This window comes from Scyliorhinus canicula, chromosome 4 (genome assembly GCF_902713615.1).
Source record: "Scyliorhinus canicula chromosome 4, sScyCan1.1, whole genome shotgun sequence".
NCBI classification, from domain to species: Eukaryota; Metazoa; Chordata; class Chondrichthyes; order Carcharhiniformes; family Scyliorhinidae; genus Scyliorhinus; species Scyliorhinus canicula.
Window position 1 is genome coordinate 171921774 of NC_052149.1, and position 23872 is coordinate 171945645.

Below are 23872 nucleotides of genomic sequence, written 5' to 3' on the forward strand. Positions count from 1 at the left end.
CTAAAGCCTGGATTTTCGATCCTGGGTCAGGAGCACAGAGTCGAGACATTTCCCTAGTTCCACAAACCTGACCTGGTAGAAAGTGCCCCAGAAGCTGGATTTTTTTGTTGCATAGTGGCGGGGTTCTTTGGCTGTGTGACCTTGGAATGAGTGCAGAGGTTCTACTGGTGGCAGGCTGGGTGGAAGGTCATCCTCTGTGTTCCATAAAACAGCCCTAACCTCTCACACCCCTCAACCTCCAAACATTCCCCATGCTCCATGACCCCACCCAGTTCCCATTACCATCCCACATCATGCACCTCATGCCCTCCTTGCCAATCCATGTCCCGCTGTTCATCCCATGACCCCATACCTTCATTATGCCATTCTGGCCACCCTCAATGGTCCATCATACACTGCATGCCACCTCTCTGAAGGACTCTGCAAAGTTTAGATCTGCTCTTATCTGGTCTAACCTGCACACGTCATGCAACACACACCTGAGTCACTAAAATTAGACATGACTGGTGATTTCTATGGGCAGCTGTCTCTATTGTAATGCGCATGCACAAATCCCGATCTGTGCCCACTTCTACCACTGCAAAAATGGTGGGTGGAGTGTACGGATTTTAGCTTCTTCCACCATTTCCACAATCATGGAGAGGGTCTCATTGGGAGTTGAACTCCGGAATGTGGCCCGACTGAGTCGCACATTGTCTTTACTAAAGATTGCAACAAGAGCTGAAATTTGATTTAGCATTATATATCCTGATGGTTATGTGACCAGATGAATTCTTCCTTCATATCTCTATTTTTGGCCTCAACTGCCTAACATATGAATGTCAGTCCTGACGATGGGATCTAATTGCAATTTTAACTTTAAAATTTTTTTTAGTGTACCCAATTATTTTTTCCAATTAAGGGGCAATTTAGCATGGCCAAGCCACCTATCAAGCACATCTTTGGGTTGTGGGAGTGAAACCCATGCAGACACGGAGAGAACGTGCAAACTCCACATGGACCGTGACCCAGGGCCGGGATTCGAACCCGAGTCCTCGGCGCTGTAGGCAGCAATGCTAACCACTCTGCCACCATGCTGCCCTTGCAATTTTAACTTGATGGTCTGATCTGCATTTGTTTTTATTTAAAAATACCCTGTTGGCTGTGGGGGGTGGGGGGGGGGGGGGGGGGGGGGAGTATTCTTCTTGTCAACTGAAAATGAAAATGAAATGAAAATCGCTTATTGTCACGAGTAGGCTTCAATGAAGTTACTGTGAAAAGCCCCTAGTCGCCACATTCCGGCGCCTGTCCGGGGAGGCTGGTACAGGAATCGAACCGTGCTGCTGGCCTGCTTGGTAAGCCAGCGATTTAGCCTTGTGGCTAAACTCAGTAGAATAGATAGAAATGTATAGAATAGATAACGAACAGTGTGTCCAGAGTGGGTAAGTAACGTGGACAATTGTAAATGTCCACTCACTTAATAATAATAATATATTATTTGCTTTTTGCTGAAAGAGTTCAAATTGTTTCTGTTGTCTGAGATCCCTGGAAAGTAAATAGTGTGAATTAATCAAGTATAGGTTACTCGTCTTGCATGACTGAACTTAAAAATAGTCATTTAAGTTGAGAGCACCTCAATTTTTGACAGTAATACTTTAAAATAAAATATCTACTGCTACAATACAGTAGTCTGCAGTCCTTATTGAAGTGGTTAGCAGTGAATGCAACCTAAATCCACCAAAATGAACTCTAATAGTCGCAAAGAATTTATGTACTGTTGTCTCTGAAATATTCATTTTTATATCCTTAATTTTGTTTATTCATCGATGCGGATTTTTCCGCTTATTGGTAAACTAATTTGTAGGTATGAGGCAAGGAAATTAAATATTAAAATTATTTAAAATTGAAGATGAATGAATGATTTAACATAGTTAAAAATAGCAATATTATTGAATTGTATTCCACAATTAAAGAAATAAAGGCTTACCTTTTAACTAGCATCTGACCATATCATGCCATATCATGCCATGCAACCCTTCGTTTTTGAGTTGGATTAGAGGTGTTAAAAGCGGAAGTATCCCAAATCTCAGAAGATTAGGTAGGAACAACGGTTCATCGTGATGGTAAACTGTGAGAAAATATGTGAATCAGAGAGGAACAGACCAGTCTTTGTGTGAACAATTAATAAAGAAACTTAAAAGAAAAAACAGACAACAAGAAGGATGATAATACATTACAACACATGTCCACTGATGGCTATATACACAGTATTGCAGGAAATTACCCTTGGTTCCAATTACCTACATTCCCTGAACTCTGAGACGCCCCTTTTTTCCCAAACAACATTCAATATTGTATAACTTTACGAGCTATCCAGAAAATAATTACCACCCACAGGTTATAAGGCCACGTTTGGGGAAAATCAACTTCAGTTTCAGACAAGGTGAAATCTCCTCGGGTTTGATTTTGATCCTAATTGGCGGCCTGCTTAGCAATAACTTGTTTTTGGGAGACTGTTTCTGCCGCTGGGTGTGGCTGATGGTAGCTGTGACTGTGTTTGTTTCTGTCTCCCTTTTTTGTGCTACAGTCATTGTGCTGCAGATATACCATTTTTCCCTTTGATGTTATCCACCCTGTGATGTCAGTTTTTTACATATACTTGTCAATTTCCTGATCTCTCTACTTTGACGTTAGCTTTTCCATTCTTCCATTCTCCATTCTTTTCCCCTAGTCACCTAGGTAAACACTTGCTTTTCTCACTGATATGCTAATTAGCATCTCGATATCTCCCTGTTTTATTTTATTTTATCACAAATTTTTTAATCCTTAATTTTCCCCAATTCCTAACGCCACACAAGTGCCAGGGAATGACTATCTCCAACAAAAGAAGATCTCTCGTCCCCTTGCTATTCGATGGCATTACATTCCATGAATCCCCCACACATCATGGACATTCGGGGCAGCACGGTAGCATTGTGGACAGCACAATTGCTTCACAGCTCCAGGGTCCCAGGTTCGATTCCAGCTTGGGTCACTGTCTGTGCGGAGTCTGCACATCCTCCCCGTGTGTGCGTGAGTTTCCTCCAGGTGCTCCGGTTTCCTCCCACAGTCCAAAGGTGTGCAGGTTAGGTGGATTGGCCATGATAAATTGCCCTTAGTGTCCAAAATTTCCCTTAGTGTTGGGTGGGGTTACTGGGTTATGGGGATAGGGTGGAGGTGCTGACCTTGGGTAGGGTGCTCTTTCCAAGAGCCGGTGCAGACTCGATGGGCCAAATGGCCTCCTTCTGCACTGTAAATTCTATGATAATCTATGACGTTGCTAACCGTATAAATACTGTGGCTGCAAGAACAGTTGAATAGGTAGGAATCTTGTGGCGAGTAACTCGTATCCTAACTCTTTAAAGCCTGTCCATCTTCCACCAAGGCACAAGTCAAGAGTATAATGGAATTCTGTCCACTTGCCTGGATGAGTGCAGCTCCAACAACACTCGAAGCTCAACCCCATCCAGTACAAAACAGTATGCTTGATTGCTACCCCTTTCACAAACACTCAGTCCCGCTACCCACGACAAACAGTGGCAACCTGTGGATGATCTACAAAATGCACTGGAGGAACTCCCCAAAGTTCCTTTGGCAGCACCTTCCAAACCCATGAAGAACCATCTAGAAGGCCAAGAGCAGCCTGTACCTGGGAGCACCACCACCTGGAAGTTCCCCTCTGTTCTAACCCGACCGTACGAGGTTGAAACAATTAACTTCCCGTTAGACCTTGCCAAATATGAGCTCCCCCATTAAGGGGGCGGGGGAGCTCTAAACAATGTATAGCTGCAGGATATATAAAGCCAGCCAGTTATGCACAGGCAAAGGAGAGACCCAGTTGAGATCTATTGTGTGATGTATATAATAGTGATGTTAAATAAACTAAGGTTTCTTTGGTGTGGACTCATTCATGGCCTTATAAAACCCTCCAATTCACTCACATCCTGACTTGGAAACATTTTGTCATTCCTTCATTTGTGTTGGGTCAAACTCCTGGAAGTCCCACCCCATCAGCACTGTGGGTGCACCTATACCTCTGGGACTGCAGCCGTTCAAGAAGGCAGCTCATCGCTCATCGCCACCTTCTCAAGGTGCAATGTCCAAATTCCATAAATGAGTAATAAAAAAATCAAGGTTTCTCTTGAGGGCTACTCATCGGAATATTGCAATATTCTACCCCCACAGATTGATGAGACATGGGTCTACACTGGTAGTTTACCGCACAATGAATTCCTGATTTGAATCAGGGAACTGTGTGAAATTGCCAAGAAAAGACTCCACCAGAAGATAGCTGCCTTGGAAGCTGGAATGTTGCCACCTCCCTATTGCTTTCTTTTGCTGGATCTAGGAAGGGCGTAACACTAAATCTCATTGTTGTCAACATTGCAAAACGGGGGAAGCCAAGGCCAGAAAGCACACACTTATTGATGGTATTGAAATGCAGTAGGGCGACATCAAAAACAGGAACACCGTGTATTTACATAGTGCCCTTTAATGTGGAAAAATATCTGATGGCACTTCAAAGTTATAATGGAACAGAAATAAATGGTGAGCTTACAAAGGAAACATTGGAACGATTGGAGGATTTTAAGAATGGGCTTAAAGGAAGTTCGGGAGGTGAGAGGCTGAGCTGTTTCAGGAGGAATCTCCAGCATGTAGTGCATTGATGGCTGTAGGTGCAATTAACAATGAGTGAAGTGAGAGAGGGATGCATCAGACCAGAAATGGAAGTGAGAGATGCTTACCAGAATCTGAGGAAAGGAGAGTTATCAGGCTCACTGTGTTGGTTAGGGATGGCAATGAATGAGAGCATGAAGGGAATTAAGCAAGAGGCTGAGGGTTTAAAATTGGGGACGTTAGAGAACCAGGAACAAACGTATGTAAGGTAAGTTAAGTCGCCATAGTCCCAGATGACCATAGGCTGCTTTCCCCCTTTTGAGGGGGAGAGCTAATTGGTGGTGGTTTAACCTGAGGATCACCAGACGTCAGTGAGGGGCAATGTTGAGAAGGCGGGTCTTCGTGAATAACCTCTGAGTGATGGGTAAACAGAACTTAGTGCTTGTTGGACAAGAGTTTTTAATCAGCTAAAGTTGAAATAATATGAATAATGGGAAGGCTGCCAGGAGAGCCCTGAAATATCTCTGCCTTGAGGTGACAAATGCTGAGTATTTCTGCAGCAAACGGGCTAAGGTCATCTGTTGAATTCAATTTGTGTTTCAATAGAAAATGGAGTCAGATATGAACACCATTGGTTTATGATATCATCTCAACCCTGCAGTATTATCACTTCCCAGTTATTGCTTATTATCTTTTTAACACTTCCTGTCTACTTATTTGGAAGTAACAAATGTACTTGCCGAATATAATTTGAAAAACTAGTTGTTGAGTAGTGATTGAGAATTTAAGTGTTTTGTATATCATTTGCATACTATGTTGCAATGTGATGTGTCTACATTATACGTGTCATAGTGTCAAGAAGGTCCACAGCACAGAAAAAAGCCCTATGACCCATCACGTCTGCGCTGGTCAAAACTAGCCACCTAAGTATTCTAATCCCATTTTCCAGCACTTGGCCCATAGACTTGTATGCCTTGACATCACAAGTGCATATCTAATTATTTCTTGAATGTTATGAGGGTCTCTGCCTCCACCACCCTTTCAGGCAGTAAGGTCCAGACTTCCATCCTCTGAAGAAAGTTTTTCCTCGCGTGCCCATGGCGCGGTGGCACAATGACTAGCACTGCTGCCTCACAGTGCCAAGGACCCTGATTCAATTCCAGCCTCGGGTGACTGTATGGAGTTTGTACGATCTTCCCGTGTCTGCGTGGGTTTTCAACAGGTGCTCCTGTTTCCTCCTACAGTCCAAAAATGTGCGGGTTCGGTGAATTGGCCCTGCTATAATTGGGATAGGGTGAGGTGGACACTCTCTTAAATAGGAAAAGTGCTCATTCGAAGGGTCGGTGCAGAATGGGCCGAATGGCCTCCTGCACTAAAGGGATTCTATGATTCTAACCCTCCTGCCCCTTAACTTGAGTCTATGCATGCTGGTCATTGATTCTTCCACCAAGGGGAAAAGATTCTTCCTCTCTACTCTATGCCCCTCATAATTTTATACGTCGCAATCATGTCCTCCTTCAGTCTCCTCTGCTCTAAGGAAAACAACTTAAGCCTATCCAATTGCTCTTCATAACTAAAACTTGCCAGCCCAGGGAACATCGTAGTAAATTTCCTCTGCACCCTTTCCAGTGCTATCACATCCCTCCTGTATTGTGGATTCCAGAACTGTACACAATACATTAGTCGTGGCCGAACCAATGTTTTATACATTTCCAGCATAACCTCCTTGCTCATAAATTCTATGCCTTGGCCAATAAAAGGCAACTATCCCATATTTCTTCTTAACCACGATATCTACCTGCTCTGCTATCTGATAGGACCAGTGTACATGCACACCAAGATCCCTCTGATCCTTGGTGCATCCCAGGGTCCTGCCATTTATCATGTATTCCGTTGCCTTGTTTGTCCTGCCTAAGTGCATCCCCTCGCACTTAGCCGGATTGAATTCCATTTGCCACTGATTAGCCCATTTAACCAGCCTGCCTATATCCTCCTGTAATTGAAGGCTATCCTCCTCACTAATCACAATCCCACTCATTTTCGGATCATCCGCAAACGTACTGATCAACCCTCCTACATTTAAGTCTATAAATTATGAGTGAATATATATTGTGTGTATATATTAGGCAGGTGTGTATATAAATAAATATATATGTTTGTGTGTATAATCAAATATATGTCAGATCAGTAGTTTTACAATGGGGGAATAGAATGCAAGGTGAAAATGTGTTGGCTCAGTGAGCCGCTGGAGAGAGAATGTATATTTTACTTCATTCCAAACCAATGGAGGAGACCTGTATTTTGATATATTAGGTTCAAGATCTCAATTTGGACAGAATTGTATTTATTTTAAAAAGGTGAAAATAAAAATCTCATCTCATTCCTTATTGACTATTTGCAGGCCCTCATCCGACTACCAGCCCATATCTCTCAGTGCGATGAAGTTCTCCAGTTCTTTGAAACAAGACCCGAGGACTTAAACCCACCTAAAGAGTGAGTATATTGTAGAAACTGGCACATTACCCAGTGTTATCATTGAATTATTAAGACAAAGTATTCTCAACTCAGGGTCAGTATCTGAAGTTGGAAAATTGACACAACATTTGTTCTCCCACGATCATTTTATATGTACCTTTAAAATAAATTATACGTGTTGCTCAGGTGGAAGAAGTCAGGTAAAAGGTTCCCTCCTCCTGATCATCATTCAGTGACTCCTGCTGAGTACTGTGGACATCACGTGAAAGTCTAATGTGTTCAGCAGTAATGGTATCCAGCCTGTGACCAAACACTCACTTTCTAAGCTCACATGAAGAATAATCACAGTGACGATGTATTTTAGGTTGCCAAGTGTCCATGAAACCCAGCTGGAGTTGACGTTTTTGGGAAAGGTAAAAGTGAATAGATTGGCAAAGAAATGAATTAAAAGAAATCAACAGTTACTGTTCTTTATAGTACCCTGATTCACTCCATTCAATTGTAATTTTTTTAATGAACTATTTCATATTTCCCCAAGTACTCTGAGCTCAACTATTTATCTATCTGGATTATCATGACTTCGTTTTCACCTCCCACGATTGGTAACTGGTGACCATGGAGACTTGGGGTTTGGATTTTCACATCCCTATTTGGCTGGAATAGAGGAAGGAGGCAGGCAGTTGCAAAAAAATTAGGGTGATGTCCTGCGGCTGGACATCCTATTTTTCCTTCCGGCATCGGTGATGTCCATCAAGGGTGGGGACGAGCGTGGATCTCCGAATTCGCTCACACTTCTAAACAGGCCATTTAAGCTCATTGATGGTTGTTAAAAACCTGTCCCAAGGTGCTTCGGTGGCAGCCATGCGATAGACGGCTGTGGATGGGTAGCACAGTGGTTAGCACAGTTGCTTCACAACTCCAGGGTCCCAGGTTCAATTCCCGACTTGGGTCACAGTCTGTGTGGAGTCTGCACTTTCTCCACGTGTCTGCGTGAATTTCCTCCAGGTGCTCCTGTTTTCTCCCACAGCCCAAAGATGTGCAGGTTAAGTGCAGGCCATGATAAATTGCTCTGAATGTGCAAAAAGGTGAGGTGGCGTTACTGGGTTATGGGGTTACGGGGGTGGAGTGGCGGCATGGGCTTAAGTAGAGTGCTCTTTCCTAGAGCCGTTGCAGATTCGATGGGCCGAATGGCCGCCTTCTGCACTATAAATTCTATGATTCTGTAAAATTCTATACCTGGTGGCTCCTGCATTGGGAAACTTTTATTTTGCCCCGAAGATCCCAATCAGAACTTTGAACACGGTACTGAGGTCCCAGCTCTTGTCTCTAGTAGCAAAGGCAATCTTTTGGGGAGGTCCGACATGCACACAACCAAAATGGGAGAAAATAAGCGGCTGCAAGCCGACCGTGAGGCACAAGGCGCGATGGTGATGAGCCCGGAGTCGTCACTCCGGCCCGATGGTCCACTGCTCACCTGGTTGATTTTGTGCAAGATCAATTCCAAAAACAGAGGTTGGAAACCTCGCAAGATCTGGTAAAAACCATTGATCCAATTAAGGGGGCAATGGAGAGAGTTGAGCAGTGACGAGAGGCTTGGGGCACTGCAGAAAAGGGAGGAGACAGTCGCCGAGCACGAGGACCGGCTGGCCTTGTGGAAGCACAGTTTTCCTTGGTGGTTGATAGCTACAAAAAAGTACATGACAAGGTTGACGAGTTGGAGAATCGCGAGCGTCGGCAAAATACTCTAATAGTGGGTTGTCGGAGAGCTTGCAATCTTCGGAGTGCGGCGCACTGATGCTGCAGAAGCTGGCAGATGAGAAAGTTTTCAGCCACCCCCTCGAGGTCGATTGTGCACACGCAGTGCTGAGGAGAAAGCCGAAGGCAGGCGAGCAGCCAATGGCAATGGTGGTGCGACTGCACCCTTTCCTCAACAAGAAAAAATTCTTATATGGGCCAAACAGGTAAAGAACCTGAGGGTAGACTTGATGTTTCTCCAGGAGACTCACTTAAAGGTGGGGGATCAGACAAGACTAAGAAGTGGGTGGGTCATTCAGGTCGACAATTCAGGACTTGACATGAAGATGAGAGGAGTGGCTGTGTTAATAAGCAAGTGGCTTTCAGTGAAGAAGTTGCTGCTCTGAATGGAAGATTCGTGCTGGTGAGCTGAAGGTTGTCCTGTGCAATGTGTACGCCCCAAACTGGGGAGATGTGGATTTTGAGAGGTGGGTTCTTCCTTAATCCCAGATCTGGATACACACCGATTGATCCTCAGGGATACTTAAACACAGCCTTGGTCCCGGTGCTGGACCGCACGTGCTCAAGATCCAGGAGGGATATCAGCAACCTATGGGAGGCATGGACCGTGGTGTTTTGAGAGACCTAGGACAAGGGAGTTTTCTTTTTTTTCACATGCTCATAAGTGTTATTCCTGGATAGACTTTTCTGTTTTAGATAAGATTGCTGATTTCACAAGTGGTGGGGACAGAGTACTCGGCGCTCATGGTAAGTATCCCTGAGGATCAATCGGTGTGTATCCAGATCTGGGATTAAGGAAGAACCCACCTCTCAAAATCCACATCTCCCCAGTTTGGGGCGTACACATTGCACAGGGCAACCTTCAGCTCACCAGCACGAATCTTCCATTCAGAGCAGCAACTTCTTCACTGACCACGCTCTGCACTTCGTTGACTTGTGGGTGGAAAAGCCGTCCTCTTGCAGACCCCAGTGGAGACTGGATGTTGGCCTTCTTGTGGATAAGGGAATATGTGAGAGGTTGGAATGGGCCATCAGTAACTATATGGCTCACAATGGCACAGGGGCGGTCTCTGCCGAGGTGCTGTGAGAGGCACTGCAGGCTGTGGTAAGGGGAAGAGGTCATCTCAATCCAGCCTCTCAGACAGGGGATGAAGCGGGAGGAGCAAACTAGGTTGGTGCAGGTGATTTTGGCAGTCAATCGTAGTTACCTGGAATCACATGATGCACTTGTCAAGGTGTGCCAGAGGCTCCAGATAATCTGGTCACTTCAGATAAAGTGGTGAGACAACTGCGCAGAGCTAGAGGGTTTGTGTATGAATACAGAGAGAAGGCTCTGAGGATGCTCACCACCAACCCGGGAAGCAGACGGCTGCTAGGGAAATAAGCAGGCTGAGTGATGAGGGGGCAGGATGGTAACGGACCCAGTAGGGATCAATAAAATTTTTAAGTCCTTCTATCAGAGCCTACACCAATCGGGACCTCCGTCAGGGGATGAATTGAGACGGCGATTTTTGGATGATTAGAGTTTTCAAGGATAAATCAGGTGAGGGCATAGGGGATGGGGACTCCAATAGGTCTGCGGGAGGGGTTGGGTTATGCGAGTTTGATGCAGTCAGGAAGGCCCCGGGCCCGGACGGATTCGCAACCACATTTTACAAACACTTTGATGCATTGCTGGGTCCGTTAATGGTGCATATGTATGATGAGGCGCTGGCTAAAGGTGTGTGCCCCCCCCCCCAACGTTGTTGCTGATCTCCATTTCCCTCATCCAAAAAAAGGACAATGATCTGGAACAATGTGGTTTGTGTTCGGACAGGGATTCATGGACTGGGTCAAATTGTTGTTCAAAGCCCCAAAAGCAAGTATCTCCACTAATGGGGTTAACTCTCAGTACTTAGCTTGCAGCATGGGATGAAGCAGGCATGCCCACTCTCTCTTCTGCCCTTCGCCCTTGTGATTTCAGCCATTGGCGATGCCTCTTTGATTGTCCAAGGAAGAGGTTTGAGCTGGGAGAGGGGTATGGGCGGGGGGGCATGAATGGAGAACAGGAATCATTTGACAAGATTTTGGGGATTCTGAGTGAGTTTGGATCTTTCTCCGGACACAAGCTCAATATGACAAAGAGCGAGAAGCTCCTGATTGGCTCTGGAGGGCAGGAGGAGTGTTGGAGTAGGCTCCCGTTCTCATTGGCATGAAAGAGCTTTCGATATCTGTGGATCCATGTGGCACAGGCCTGGGCCTAACTTCACAAGTTAAATCTGGCAAGTTTAGTGGAGGGGATGAAAGAGGAGATTAAAGATGGAACAGTTGCCGCTGTCTCTGTCTGGGAGAGTCCAGACAATAAAAATGCTGATCCTGCCGAGGTTCCTTTTCGTATTTCTGAACCTTCCAATCTTTTTGCCCAAATCTTTTTTTCAAAAAGGTTAATAGGCTTATCCTGAGTTTTGTGTGGGCGTAACCATAAATTGAAATTTTAAAAAATGTATGGTTTTTCTCCGTCTTCCTTTTTCTATTTCAGTTAATCTGATCTTTCTTTCCATTTCTTTCTGTCGCCAATTTGACTCTCATTCACCCTATTTAGTTTTGCCATTACATTCTCTTCCCCAATCCTTAAATCTCTTTAGTTTTTTTTTTTCTTTTTTTTTTAAATTTAGAATATCCAATTCATTTTTTCCAATTAAGGGGCAATTTAACGTGGCCAATCCACCTAACCTGCACATCTTTGGGTTGTGGGGGTGAAACCCACGCAGACACAGGGAGAACGTGCAAACTCCTCACAGACAGTGACCCAGGGCCGGGATTCGAACCCGGGTCCTCAGCGCCGTAGGCAGCAATGCTAATCACTGTGCCACCGTGCCGCCCTAAATCTCTTTAGTTAACAAGCTTGTTGGTCCATTCATTCACCAAGATCCCAGAGGCTACATTGCTCGTGCCATGTTGTTTTCAGCTTCTCGTCCAATAACTTATCTTTCAATTCAAATTCATTTTGGACTGAGTGAGAATATGGTGCACTTTGAGTACCAAATTGCTGTAAACTCTCGGCCAAATATGTTCAACATACAATTTCATATTGTGGAATCAAAGAAAAGTAAAGAAATAGGGATTTCCAGACCCATTAGGAATTCTGGAAAGTGAATTTTAGTTGCATTTGCAATTCTGACATATTCATTCAAAACACCAGCATTCTCCATTTCTGCATGAGGTCACAGGAAGGTCACCTTACACAAACTCCTGCATTTCAACATTGGCTTAGTTTCTTAATTACATTTCAGTTCTGTCTGAATCAGCCGAGGATTACCTCCAGATTCTTGAGATCCAGATGTGAAATCATTTATTTTCTCTTTCTATAAGCATCAATTTGAAGGAGGGAGTAGCAACATCGTTCCTACTTTCAAACTATTAAGTTCCTATGCCGGGGCCAGCCAGTGTCAATTGTTTCTAGGCAAGTACACTCTTGCTTTTGTATGTATCACTTTCACCGAATGTGGGCGTGGAAATGAGGCTCGTTTAAAGTGTGCCCTTGTCACACTACTCCCTCAGCCCCACTCACTCACTGCCCCTCAGTGCCACACAATGACTCCCCTCCTCTGACTTTCACTCTTGTACTCCAGCAATTGGCCACAGAACCTTTTTTGATCTAATTGTAGATGTGGGCTAACGAGCGTTTTATTCAGGTCCATCACAACCTCCCTGCTAATACCCTCTTTATAAATCTGTTTTGCATTTCCCTAGTGTTTCCATATCATTTTCATGGCCCTCCAAGCCTCCACCGACCATGCTGCCCATCTGAACTAAAGCCCCTACCCTTCCAGGGACCATATCCCTCTTTTGCTATCCTATTCATGTATTTGTCAAGATGCCCCATAAAATTTACTATTATTTCTGCTTCCACTACCTCCCCTGGCAGCGAGTTCACAAAATTAGAATTTTCAGTGTGGAAGGAGGCCATTCGACCCATCGAGTTTGCACCAGCCCCTGGCAAGTGCACCCTACTTAAACCCACACCTCCACCCTATCCCCGTAACCCAGTAACCCCACATAACCATTTTGGACATTTAAGGGCAATTTAGAATGGCCATTGCACCTAACCTGCACATCTTTGGACTGTGGGAGGAAACCGGAGTACCCGGAAGAAACCCACGTAGGCACGGGGAGAATGTGCTGACTCTGCACAGACAGTGTCCCAAGCCGAGAATGTAACCTGGACCCTGGCGCTGTGAAGCAACAGTGCTAACCACTGTGCTACTGTGCCGCTCCAGGTTCCCACCACCCTCTGTTTAAAAAAAAAACTTGTCTCGTGCATGTCCTTTAAGCCTTGCTCCTCGCACCTTAAACCTATGCACCCTTGCAATTGACTCTTACACCTTGGGAAAAAGCTTCTGACTGTCCATGCCCCTCATAATCTTGTCGACTTCTATTGGGTCGTCCCTCATACTCCGTAGTTCCAGTAAGAACAAACCAGTTTATCCAACCTCTCCTCATAGCTAATGCCCTCCATACCAGGCAACATCCTGGTAAATCTTTTCTGTACACTCTCCAAAGCCTCCACATCCTTCTGGTAGTGTAGCGACCAGAATTGAACACTATATTCCAAGTGCGGCCTACCTTATGTTCTATAAAGCTGCAACACGACTTGACGGTTTTTAAACTCAATGCCCCGGCTGATGAAGGCAAACATGCTGGATGCCTTCTTGGCTACCTTCTCCACCTGCATTGCCACTTTCAGTGACCTGCGTACCTATACACCCAGAGCCTCTGCCTATCTAAGGGTTCTGCCATTTGCTGTATATTTCCCATCTGTATGAGACCCTCCAAAATGCATTACCTCACATTTGTCCAGATTAAACTCCATCTGCCATCTCGAGTAACATTGGAAAATGGGCAAATACTTGTTTATATCTGTATTAATCTAAATTACATCCTCATATTGCATATTCTAAATCTACTTTATGTTCATTTTATTTAATTATGAAAAAACCCAGATATTTTCCCATTTCTTTCGCTGTAAAAGATATTTCTTCTCCTCTCACAGAACCAACCGCAGCCCCCCCCCCCCCCCCCCCCCACCCCCAATCATTGGAAGTAGAAACATTAGGCAGCAGAAAAATGTAATAGAATGATAATATTGCAGTTTAAATATTAACATATCAATAAATTATCTTCAAAATAGTCAATTGAAAAAAAAAAATTATGTGCATCAGGAGGATGTGATACCATCAAATGAAATGGATTGCCAAAATATAAAAAATTGGCAAGAACAAGAGCTGGCACTTCAGTCCTCTTTGAGACAACTCTATTTGTCTTTCCAAATAATGTTCTTTTGTATCTCGCCTTGCGCTCTCTTCCATACTAACAATTCTCAGTCATGTTTTACTTTTATGACTCCGATTCTGGCCACGGTTCTCTTCAGTCATCTCCAGAGTTAAAGAACAAAATCCAAGTATGTAATTTGAATCCCAGCTGGAAATAATACAGAAAACTGCGCAGTAGAGGTCTCCCTCTCTACGTTCGCCATTCTTTTCACTTGACATTCTGAAATAAACACTGAAATACAAACCATTGTCATGTTTGCTGTATAGCTCATCAACCACCAAAAATCACATCTCTTTCTTTATCCGGGGAAAACAAAATTAGTGTATATTTTCCATGCGCAATCTTTTTCTATCTCTCTAATCTACACTCTGAAAATAACTTGGTGCAAGGTTGTGCAAACATTTAATGTATTTTGTACTTGTTGCACCTCTAGACTAACAGTACAAAGGCTGAAGGGCCTGTACTGCGCTGTAATGTTCTATTGTAAATAGAATTGTAGATGTATGTGGGTTTGATGCAAAATTAGCAGAGGTTTATTGAATAGGTCTTCCTTGTATAATATTTGGCACTAGACTCCCGAAAAGCCCACAGAGTAACTGAAAATATTGCACTTGTCACTTGACTTGGATCTTAAACAGACACTGCGCACAGCTATAATAACCCACATATATAACACTATTCAATTCCTTTGTACACCAAAGTAATTGTGGGCAGAGAGGAGCGGTGACAGGATAGTCTTCGAGTGTTTGAACTGTAACATCTTACACAGCAACTTCACCGGTGGTGAGGTAAAGGTTGCAGCTTGTTCTCATATAATTAGATCAAATACAATACATAATTATCATCTTTAATGAACTATATTTGTTCTGAATATCTGTTGCTTATACTGTTGTGTTTGGTAACTTGGCTTGCTGGCTGGAACAGGATTTGTTCCCTCTATCTGCCTGTGCTTACAATAACAATAATAATAATAATTGCTTATTGTCACAAGTAGGCTTCAATGGAGTTACTGTGAAAAGCCCCTAGTCGCCACATTCTGGCACCTGCAATGTGGGTGATGGGTTATTTTGTCTTAAAGATGAAGATTGGTTCTAAAGGGCACTATATTAATAAGCATTGTCTATGTGAAAGTCTGGATTTAGGACACAATTTTGATCCTTATTGCTAATTGCCATAATTTGAATTTGCCTGGAGGTGCTAATCCAGATACCTGCAGATTTAGCACTTGGGCTGATCAAACACAGTTGTTATGGAGCAGTGTGTGTATACAGTGGCAGATTACAGGATTGCTATGGGACCAGTGTGTTAATTTGATATTATTGTGTTTAATTGCATGCAGACAGTGGGTTTTAACTGAGTGTTCATTTGCACCCCTATAAATAGACACAGACACAAAGACAAACCGTGGTTGTTGGGTGAGGAGGTGCATGCTTACATACAGTAAGAAGTCTTACAACACCAGGTTAAAGTCCAACAGGTTTGTTTCAAATCACTAGCTTTTGGAGCACTGCTCCACCCTGAAGAAGTAGGTTCCAGAAACATATATATAGGCAGAGTCAAAGATGCAATCCGATGCTTTGAATGCGAGCATTTGCAGGTAATTAAGTCTTCACAGATCCAGAGAGGGGTAACCCCAGGTTAAAGAGGTGTGAATTGTCTCAAACTAGGACAGTTGGTAGGATTTCACAAACCCAGGCCAGATGGTGGGGGGTGAATGTAATGCGACATGAATCCAAGGTCCCAGTTGAGGCTGTACTCATGTGTGCGGAACTTGGCTATAAGTTTCCGTTCGGCGATTCTGCGTTGTCGCGCGTCCTGAAGGCCGCCTTGGAGAACTCTTATCCGGAGATCAGAGGCTGAATGCCCTCGACTGCTGAAGTGTTCCTCGACTGGAAGGGAACATTCCTGCCTGGCGATTGTCGCGCAATTCTGTTCATCCGTTGTCACAGCGTCTGCATGGTCTTGCCAATGTACCATGCTTCGGGACATCCTTTCTATGTCTATGTAAGCACATCATGCTTACATAGACATAGAAAACAGAAGCAGGAGTAGGCCATTAGGCCCTACGAGCCTGCTCTACCATTTATTATGATCTTGGCTGATCATCAAATTCAATAACCTGATTCCACCTTTTCCCCCCTCTCCATATCCCTTGATCCCTTTAGCTTGTAAAGTATAATTCTGTAAATAAATAAAGCTATGATTCTACATTGAAAGTGTGTAAGGATCAGCTCCAGTTCTATAGTTCACCAACGGGTTTTCTGAAATGTAATTTATTTATTAATTCATGGGATGTGGGTGTCACTGAATTACCCAGCTCCAATTGCCCTTGAGAAGGTGGTGTGTGCTGAGTTCTTGAACCGCTGCAGTCCCTGTGGTGTAGGTACACCCACAGTGTTGTTAGGAAAGGAGTTCCAGGATTTTGCCCTAGTGACAGTGAAGGAACTGTGATATATTTCCAAGCCAGGGTGGTCAGTGGCTGTCAGCAGAGAGACGGGAGTCAAACTGTTTAGCCCTCAGTGCTCTGCCGCTATGTCTGAGTGTATCTCCAGGATGCACATCAGAGGTGGAGGCAGCCTGCTGCTTACTGCACCCTGTGACCTTTGATATCCCTGGCTTCTGTCTTCTGGAGGGCCTGGGGCTGGAGGGCCCCCACTGCCTTGCTGGCGGCAAATGCCTCATCGTGCCACCCTGTTCCGCACACTGACGCTGAGATGCACAGTTGCCAGGAGGGGGTGACTCAGGAGTGCTATTCCTGTATGGAGGCTCCAGGTCAGCCAGCAGTGCCCATAGGAACCTTGGGGTCATCTTGGGTTGGAGGGGCAGCTGGAGTGAGCTCCAGTGGCTCTGCCAGTACTGGCGGTTCCCCATCTTCTGCATTGCCTCGGCAAAGTCAACCTGCATCAGTGACATGTCCCCAATGACTGGGACATGCTGTCGAGGTACTCAGCCATGGCCGTCATTGACTGAGAAACGCCTTGGACACCACCTCTCATGGTGCTGACATCATGCTCCAGCTTTTCCACTGTGGTCGCCAACCAAGCATTGCCGGCACCATCTCCTGCAACCTTGGGACTCCTCCAATCAGCTAGAGTGTCGCTGACATCCCCTTCTGAATCTCATGGCCGCATCCTAGCATCTGCATCAGATCTGGGATAACCTTGTCCAGAGGCTCGGCATTGAACTGGAACCTAGCTGGGTCCTGGGATCTGGCAGACGCCTACTGGACTGTCTCCTCTTGACCTTCCTGCCTCTACCTAATATACATCAGAAATTTTGTGGTGCTCACCAGATTGTGCCCTAGAAGCCTAACCACTACTATCGCCCACTGAGGTATGTGTCTCTGCACTGGTGGAAGGTGGAGATGGCAGCTGTGACACCACAATGGTGGCATCCCCGGAGCTCTCCTCAGAGGTATTCTCTTGGAAGGTCAGGTGAGACTGGGCTAGCCTGGATGGGTCGACACCGGTGACCACTCTGTCCTCGGTCACCCCCAAGACCTCCAGGACCCGTTCCTCTTAGGGGTGAGGACTCTGATATTCAGTATCCCACCGCACGTTCGGGCCCTTTCCCACCGATTGTGTGCCTGTTTCTCCTGCGGGGACGAAGAGAGGGCATTATGAGGCACAGACTCTTGCATCATCAGGGCGTAGAGAGGTGCTTTGGCAGCGGACAAGTATAGCCACTGGGCATGCGTGAGGTGTGCTGCGGGGGGGGGGGGGGTCAGTACCACCTGCTGGGTCGCGGGAGGGTGCAGGATGTGGCAAGTTGGCTCAGTGCCAGGGGGCCGATGCCAACTCACCTGTGTGGCTTGGTGAAGGCTGTTGAGGTGATTATGGGTGGGGGACTTACTGGTAACACCCCTGCGCTGATGGCCAAGGCCACTGCCTCCCAGCTGGCACCAGCTGACCCTCCAACCACCTTGGGAGAACAGGGTGTCCATTGTGAGTCCAGCAGGCCAAGTCGGCATCTCCTAATCGCGGTGCAGGTCTCCTTGGTGGCATAGCTGCAGGCTATCTGTGGTTTGCTTGTGGGGAGCGGTTTAAAAGCTGTCCCCCCCCCCCCCGTTAGCGGGGAGCTGCCGGGCGTGGTCCAGGCCCATCGGGTGGTGGGACAGCCATTTCTTTTTTCTTTAATAAACAATTTTATTGAGGTAGTTTTTGGCTTTATAAACAGTTACAGACATCATCAGAAAGGAAGCAAAAAAGGCAAAAATGTGCAAACATCCACGTACTTTCAATACTTCCATCGTAACATATTGCACAAGCCCGCTCCCCTCCCACCGGTACTACCCGCCATATTTTCCCTCCTACTCTACTCTACCCCCCCCCCCCCCCTCCCTCCCCCCCCCCCCCCCCCCCCCCCCCCCCCTGCTGATGCTCACTCTCCCGCAAAGAAGTCAATAAGATGGGGCTGGTTTAGCTCACTGAGCTAAATCGCTGGCTTTTAAAGCAGACCAAGCAGGCCAGCAGCACGGTTCGATTCCCGTACCAGCCTCCCCGGACAGGTGCCGGAATGTGGCGACTAGGGGCTTTTCACAGTAACTTCATTGAAGCCTACTCGTGACAATAAGCGATTTTCATTTCATTTCATTTCATTTTCATAAATGGTTGCCACCTCCGGGTGAACCCCTGCACAGATCCCCTCAAGGCGAACTTAATTTTTTTCCATCCCCAGGAAACTCGACATGTCCGCAAACCACCACTCAGTCTTCGGGGGCTTTGAGTCCCTCCACGCCAATAATATTCGTCGCCGGGCTATCAGGGAAGCAAAGGTCAGCACATCGGCCTCTTTCTCCCCCTGGACGCCCGGGTCTTCCGAAACCCCAAAAATTGCCACCCCTGGACTCATCACCACCCTTGTTTTTAGCACCTGGGACATGACCCCCGCAAATCCCTCCCAGTACCCCCTCAGCTCAGGGCATGCCCAAAACATGTGAACGTGGTTCGCTGGTCCTCCCGCGCACCTAGCGCATTTGTCCTCTATCCCGAAAATTTGCTCATCCGAGCCACCGTCATATGGGCCCGGTGAACGACCTTAAATTGGATCAGCCCGAGCCTAGCACATGTCGCGGTCCAGTTTACCCTACTCAGGGCCTCTGCCCACAGCCCATCCTCCATTTCCCCGCCTATCTCCTCCTCCCATTTAAGTTTCAGTTCCTCTGTCTGGGACCCTTCCTCCCTCATGAGCACCTTATATATACCCGAGACTCTGCCCTCCCCTTCTTCCCTCCTAGAGACTATTCTGTCGCGGATCCCCATTGGCGGGAGGCACGGGAAAGATGGGACCTGTCTACGAACAAAGTCCCGCAACTGTAAGTATCTAAAATCATTTCCCCTTACCAACCCAAATTTCTCCTCCAAGCTCCTCAAACTCGCGAAGCTCCCTTCCAGGAACATATCACCCACCCTTCCAGCCCCTGCTCGCCGCCATAGGGACAGCCATTTCTGCCATGAGTCCTATGGGGCATCATTACTGGCTCTCATTGTAATTAGATACTGGTCTATTGGTCAAGGTCTTGCCATGTTGGCCGTCGGGAAGCAAGCGGCAATTCCCGCTTGCTACCGCACTTAGTGCTTCTTTTGTTAGATGCCGCCTAAGAAGAAGTTTGGAAGATGGTCACCAGCTACAATTCTTTAAACATCTGGTAGTGCCGAGTAAAACTGAGGTAATCAGACAAGAAAATGACAAATGAAGAATACACTGACCATTTTAGGAAACTGAACAGGTATAAGATTTGAGAACAATACCAATGTACTGGCTGCTAACAAAGATCATGACAGATGGAGGGCTACCATTGCAGACATTGTCAAAGATGGTGCCTGAAGCAGAATATAGTTGTGCTTTTCAGTTGATGCCCATAAACTATTCAGGTTTCACCGTTGGTGTTCCGAAGGGTCAAGTAAAACCTATAATTAAGTTATAGTCTTATAATTGAATCTCATCCCTACATAATTGTATGTCTTACGACGATTAATTAATGTCCTGAAGGGCAAAAGAATGTGAACTCCGTTTAGTTGGCTGACTTGTCGAAAGTTCAACGAATGTTCAATGCAAATGAACTAGAATGACACTTGGATGTGGGCTTTGTGGGCCTCAAAGAGTGTCATTTTCAGCTTTGTGGTCTGATGGTGGGATTCCATGAAGCAGATTATATGTCTGTTAAAGAACTAATTTCAGTATCTAAAACTAATGGGATGAAATGGAAAGGAATCTACAATTGTTAACTCTGTTGTGCTGCCAAGTTGAAATCAGCCCTCGTGTCCATCCAGAAACTCTATGGGGGTTAATTTCAGTTTTTTTCATTTCCAGAATGGATTTATTAAAACATTTTTCGCTATATAAAATGCTGTAAGTAACTATTTTGGTCATGATAGATTTTTAAAATTAGTAAAGCTAAGAAACGCAACATCATATAGGGCCATTTTGTACGTTGCAAGCAATATACATTTTGTGGGATGATCTGATCATCTAATTTTGTTCATCTACTCAAGAAGGTTGAAAAATATATCTTATGAGCTTCTTTACTAAAATTCAATCGGAGCACTTTTCCCAATAATCTGTTCCTTTGATCTCTCTGTCTCTCTCTCTGTCTCTCTCTCTTCTCTCCCCCTCCCCCCCTCCCGCCCCCAGTGGAGCAGGAGCTCAAATTAAAGCAAGATATTTCTCTATTTCAACCACTGGTCAGGACAAAGCACCAAAATCGTCTCTTAAGTATATGTGCGTTGGGGACCTATTACATTGCTAGGTCACCAAAGCCATTTCTCTAACTGACACTGTGGACACTGAGCCTATAGGGAGCACGTATCTTTTAGTTTTCTTTTTCTTTTTTCTTATTGTCACAAGTAGGCTTACATTAACACTACAATGAAGTTACTGTGGAAAGTCCCTAGTCGCCATATTCCGGCGCCTGTTTGGGTACATGGAGAATTCTGAATTCTCACCTGGTACCGGAATTGAACCCGCGCTGGTGACCTTGTTCTGCATCACAAAGCTGCTGTCTAGCCCACTGAGCTAAACCAACCCCATGTTCCTCTGGACCCGAGAGATAATGCAATGCGATCTACTGAACGAGTTACACTGTAATGGTGGCATGGCCCGACCGGTAGATGCTGGCCAATCCCTCTTCTGCGATCTACCCAACTCCGCACCCCTCGTCAGATCTAATGCTATCTCGCGAGGCATTGCGATCTGAATCCTACCCATTGTGGGAGAGATCAGTATCTGACAAATCTGCATTTTGGAGCGAGACAGCTAGTCTCACTCTCATATGCACTCGCCTGATCTAGGGGCTGTTTAGCACAGGGCTAAATCGCTGGCTTTGAAAGCAGACCAAGCAGGCCAACAGCATGGTTCAATTCCCGTAACAGCCTCCCCGAACAGGCGCCGGAATGTGGCGACTAGGGGCTTGTCACAATAACTTCATTTGAAGCCTACTCGTGACAATAAGCGATTTTTATTTCATTTAATTTCATCTACCGAAGCCCTGGGATCTAACCTCTTCGCCTTGGAGATCTCAGGTGAGCGCCGTTCAGTGCTGGTCTCCACAAACCGAATGACACTTGGGGATGGTGTGGGGTCTCCCAGGGGATCGGAGGTGCTTGCCCTCTGGACATGGTGGCACCCTGACACTGCTGGCACTGCCAGCCTGGCAGCCTGTAATTCAGCTCTGGTGAGAATACATAGCCTGCCAAACGGAGGATGCTGGCCGAGATCTTGAGGCTTGCATTTAACCTATCATCGTAGGCTTCAACTACTCAGTTCCAAATGTAGTCTGGTGTAGGATTGTTCAATTCAGGTTTCTACTTATCAAGTCCTGTTCTGGACTGTGACCAAGAGTTACATACTTTACTGTGCGGATGTGTCGTGCACCTTGCTCTACATTGCATACAGATACCACAATCACAATACAATACAGCTCATTCACAAACTCAGTCTGTTATATGTGAAAGAAGGGTTATGGTACTCTGGTACCTGGACGTGTGATAATGTTTCTCCTCTTTCTAGCATTTCTATTCAGTATCTTTTTCATTGACTGTGTTATATTAGTTCTTTTGCTTTTCTTTAGTGTGACCATTTCAGCAATCTCGTACTGGTGTGTAATATGTTTCCTTCTCTACCTGGTGTGCTGCTTTGTCTAGTTATCTCCAGTGCAAATCTTTCAACTGGGTGGCTTATTTTCCAATCTCTTCCTTTCGTCTTCTGCATCAACCAGTCTTCTGCTTGGACCTGAGAAGTTCTTTATTTAATACATCCGCTTTCTCCTCCGCATGTATTTTGTCCTGGGCCTCCATCAGTTACAGTTTGGTCTGAGCCAGCTCCAGCTCCTGCAGTTGTTTTTTTAAAACTATTTTCCTTTGTCGTGATATTCATCTGAAGTACCCTGAGATGAACTGACGATTTTAAATGGCTCCTCTTTATGAAAAGAGTTCTCTGTAGTGATCAGCCTCTAAACTATTTCCAAATTTGTTCCAACTCTGCTTTATTTCCCAACTGTTCCTTCCCAATCTCACACTCAACTGAGAGCTGATAAGCCGATGATTTAAACTTCTTCTTGTTTTTGATTCTCATTCTCCGTATGCGCAAGTTTTACTCTTGGTCCATTTGTCTCCTGTAAACATTGCTTCGTCAGCATTCCAACCCTGATTTCCAACTCTTTGCAAGAAATTTTCAGTCAACTGACATTTTTCACTAGCTTAACCTGTTCCTGAATACATCAGAGTTTTTCCTCAAAATGTGTTTGAAGTTTTGAGAGTTTTAGATTTTTATTTGCCAGTCCTTTCTTGCATATAACAAGCATGGGCTTTGCATCCTGATTTGCAATTGATAAAACCTCCAAATCTTCCTTGTATTGCTTTGTTCCCGATTTCACTTTCTTCTTAGTAAACTGTTCACCAGAGGCCCAGGACCTCTGTATACAGTTCACACTTTGTCCTGCCATGGACTCTCCTGTGCAGCTCTCTCCAGCAGATTCAGTTGTGTTATCCTGGCCTCTTTGGGTCTCTGGTCCTCTCTTCCGTATAACAAAACAATCCATCTTCAGATTTTCACAGTCCTGTTGCCTTGCTTGGAGCTAGAAAATGGCGGAATCACTCCTCTGTAATCTCACGCCAAAAACACGGACGTAGGGGATCAGTGTATGTCCTGGGTGCATGACCCGCTTTCTACCACCAGTTCTGGTGGGAATACTGCATTTTTGCATTTAAAACACGGTCGTGGCCAGCATTCTTCATTAACAGTTTTAACGGTTGTGTTCATTAGTTACAAACATATTAGAGTTGGGAGAATGAAAAGTCTCTTTGACTGGGTCGGGCTATTGTTTAGGAGATATCTCCTCCAGGAATAAATTTGGTCGGAGTTGGCAACCCCAATTGAGGCAAAGTGGATTGAAGCCTTGTAAATGTAGTTAATCGCTAGTGCCACCTCGGCTCCATTTGCTCTCCTAACAGGACAAAATTAAATATGGTAGAGGGGGTCAGACGGTCATTGCAGGACATTCAATGACCTGGGGTTGGATTATGAGGAGAGGGGTTGGATTATGAGGAGAGGGGTTGGATTATGAGGAGAGGTTGAGTAGACTGGGACTGTACTCGTTGGAATTTAGAAGGATGAGGGGGGATCTTATAGAAACATTTAAAATTATGAAGGGAATAGATAGGTTAGATGCGGGCAGGTTGTTTCCACTGGCGGGTGT

General features: G+C 45.4%; 2 protein-coding genes across 4 annotated transcripts in view; one reads left to right on the forward strand and one right to left on the reverse strand.

The window, feature by feature from the left end:
- LOC119965166 (EF-hand calcium-binding domain-containing protein 9-like) overlaps positions 1-23872 on the reverse strand; it is a 583421-nt gene that overhangs the window by 481790 nt on the left and 77759 nt on the right. The window lies entirely within an intron of this gene.
- sh3pxd2b (SH3 and PX domains 2B) overlaps positions 1-23872 on the forward strand; it is a 338186-nt gene that overhangs the window by 191918 nt on the left and 122396 nt on the right. For both annotated transcript variants that reach the window (XM_038795540.1, XM_038795541.1), the window contains exon 5: positions 7037-7128. In XM_038795540.1, coding sequence (XP_038651468.1) covers positions 7037-7128 — 92 coding nt within the window. The remainder of the gene's footprint in view (positions 1-7036; positions 7129-23872) is intronic.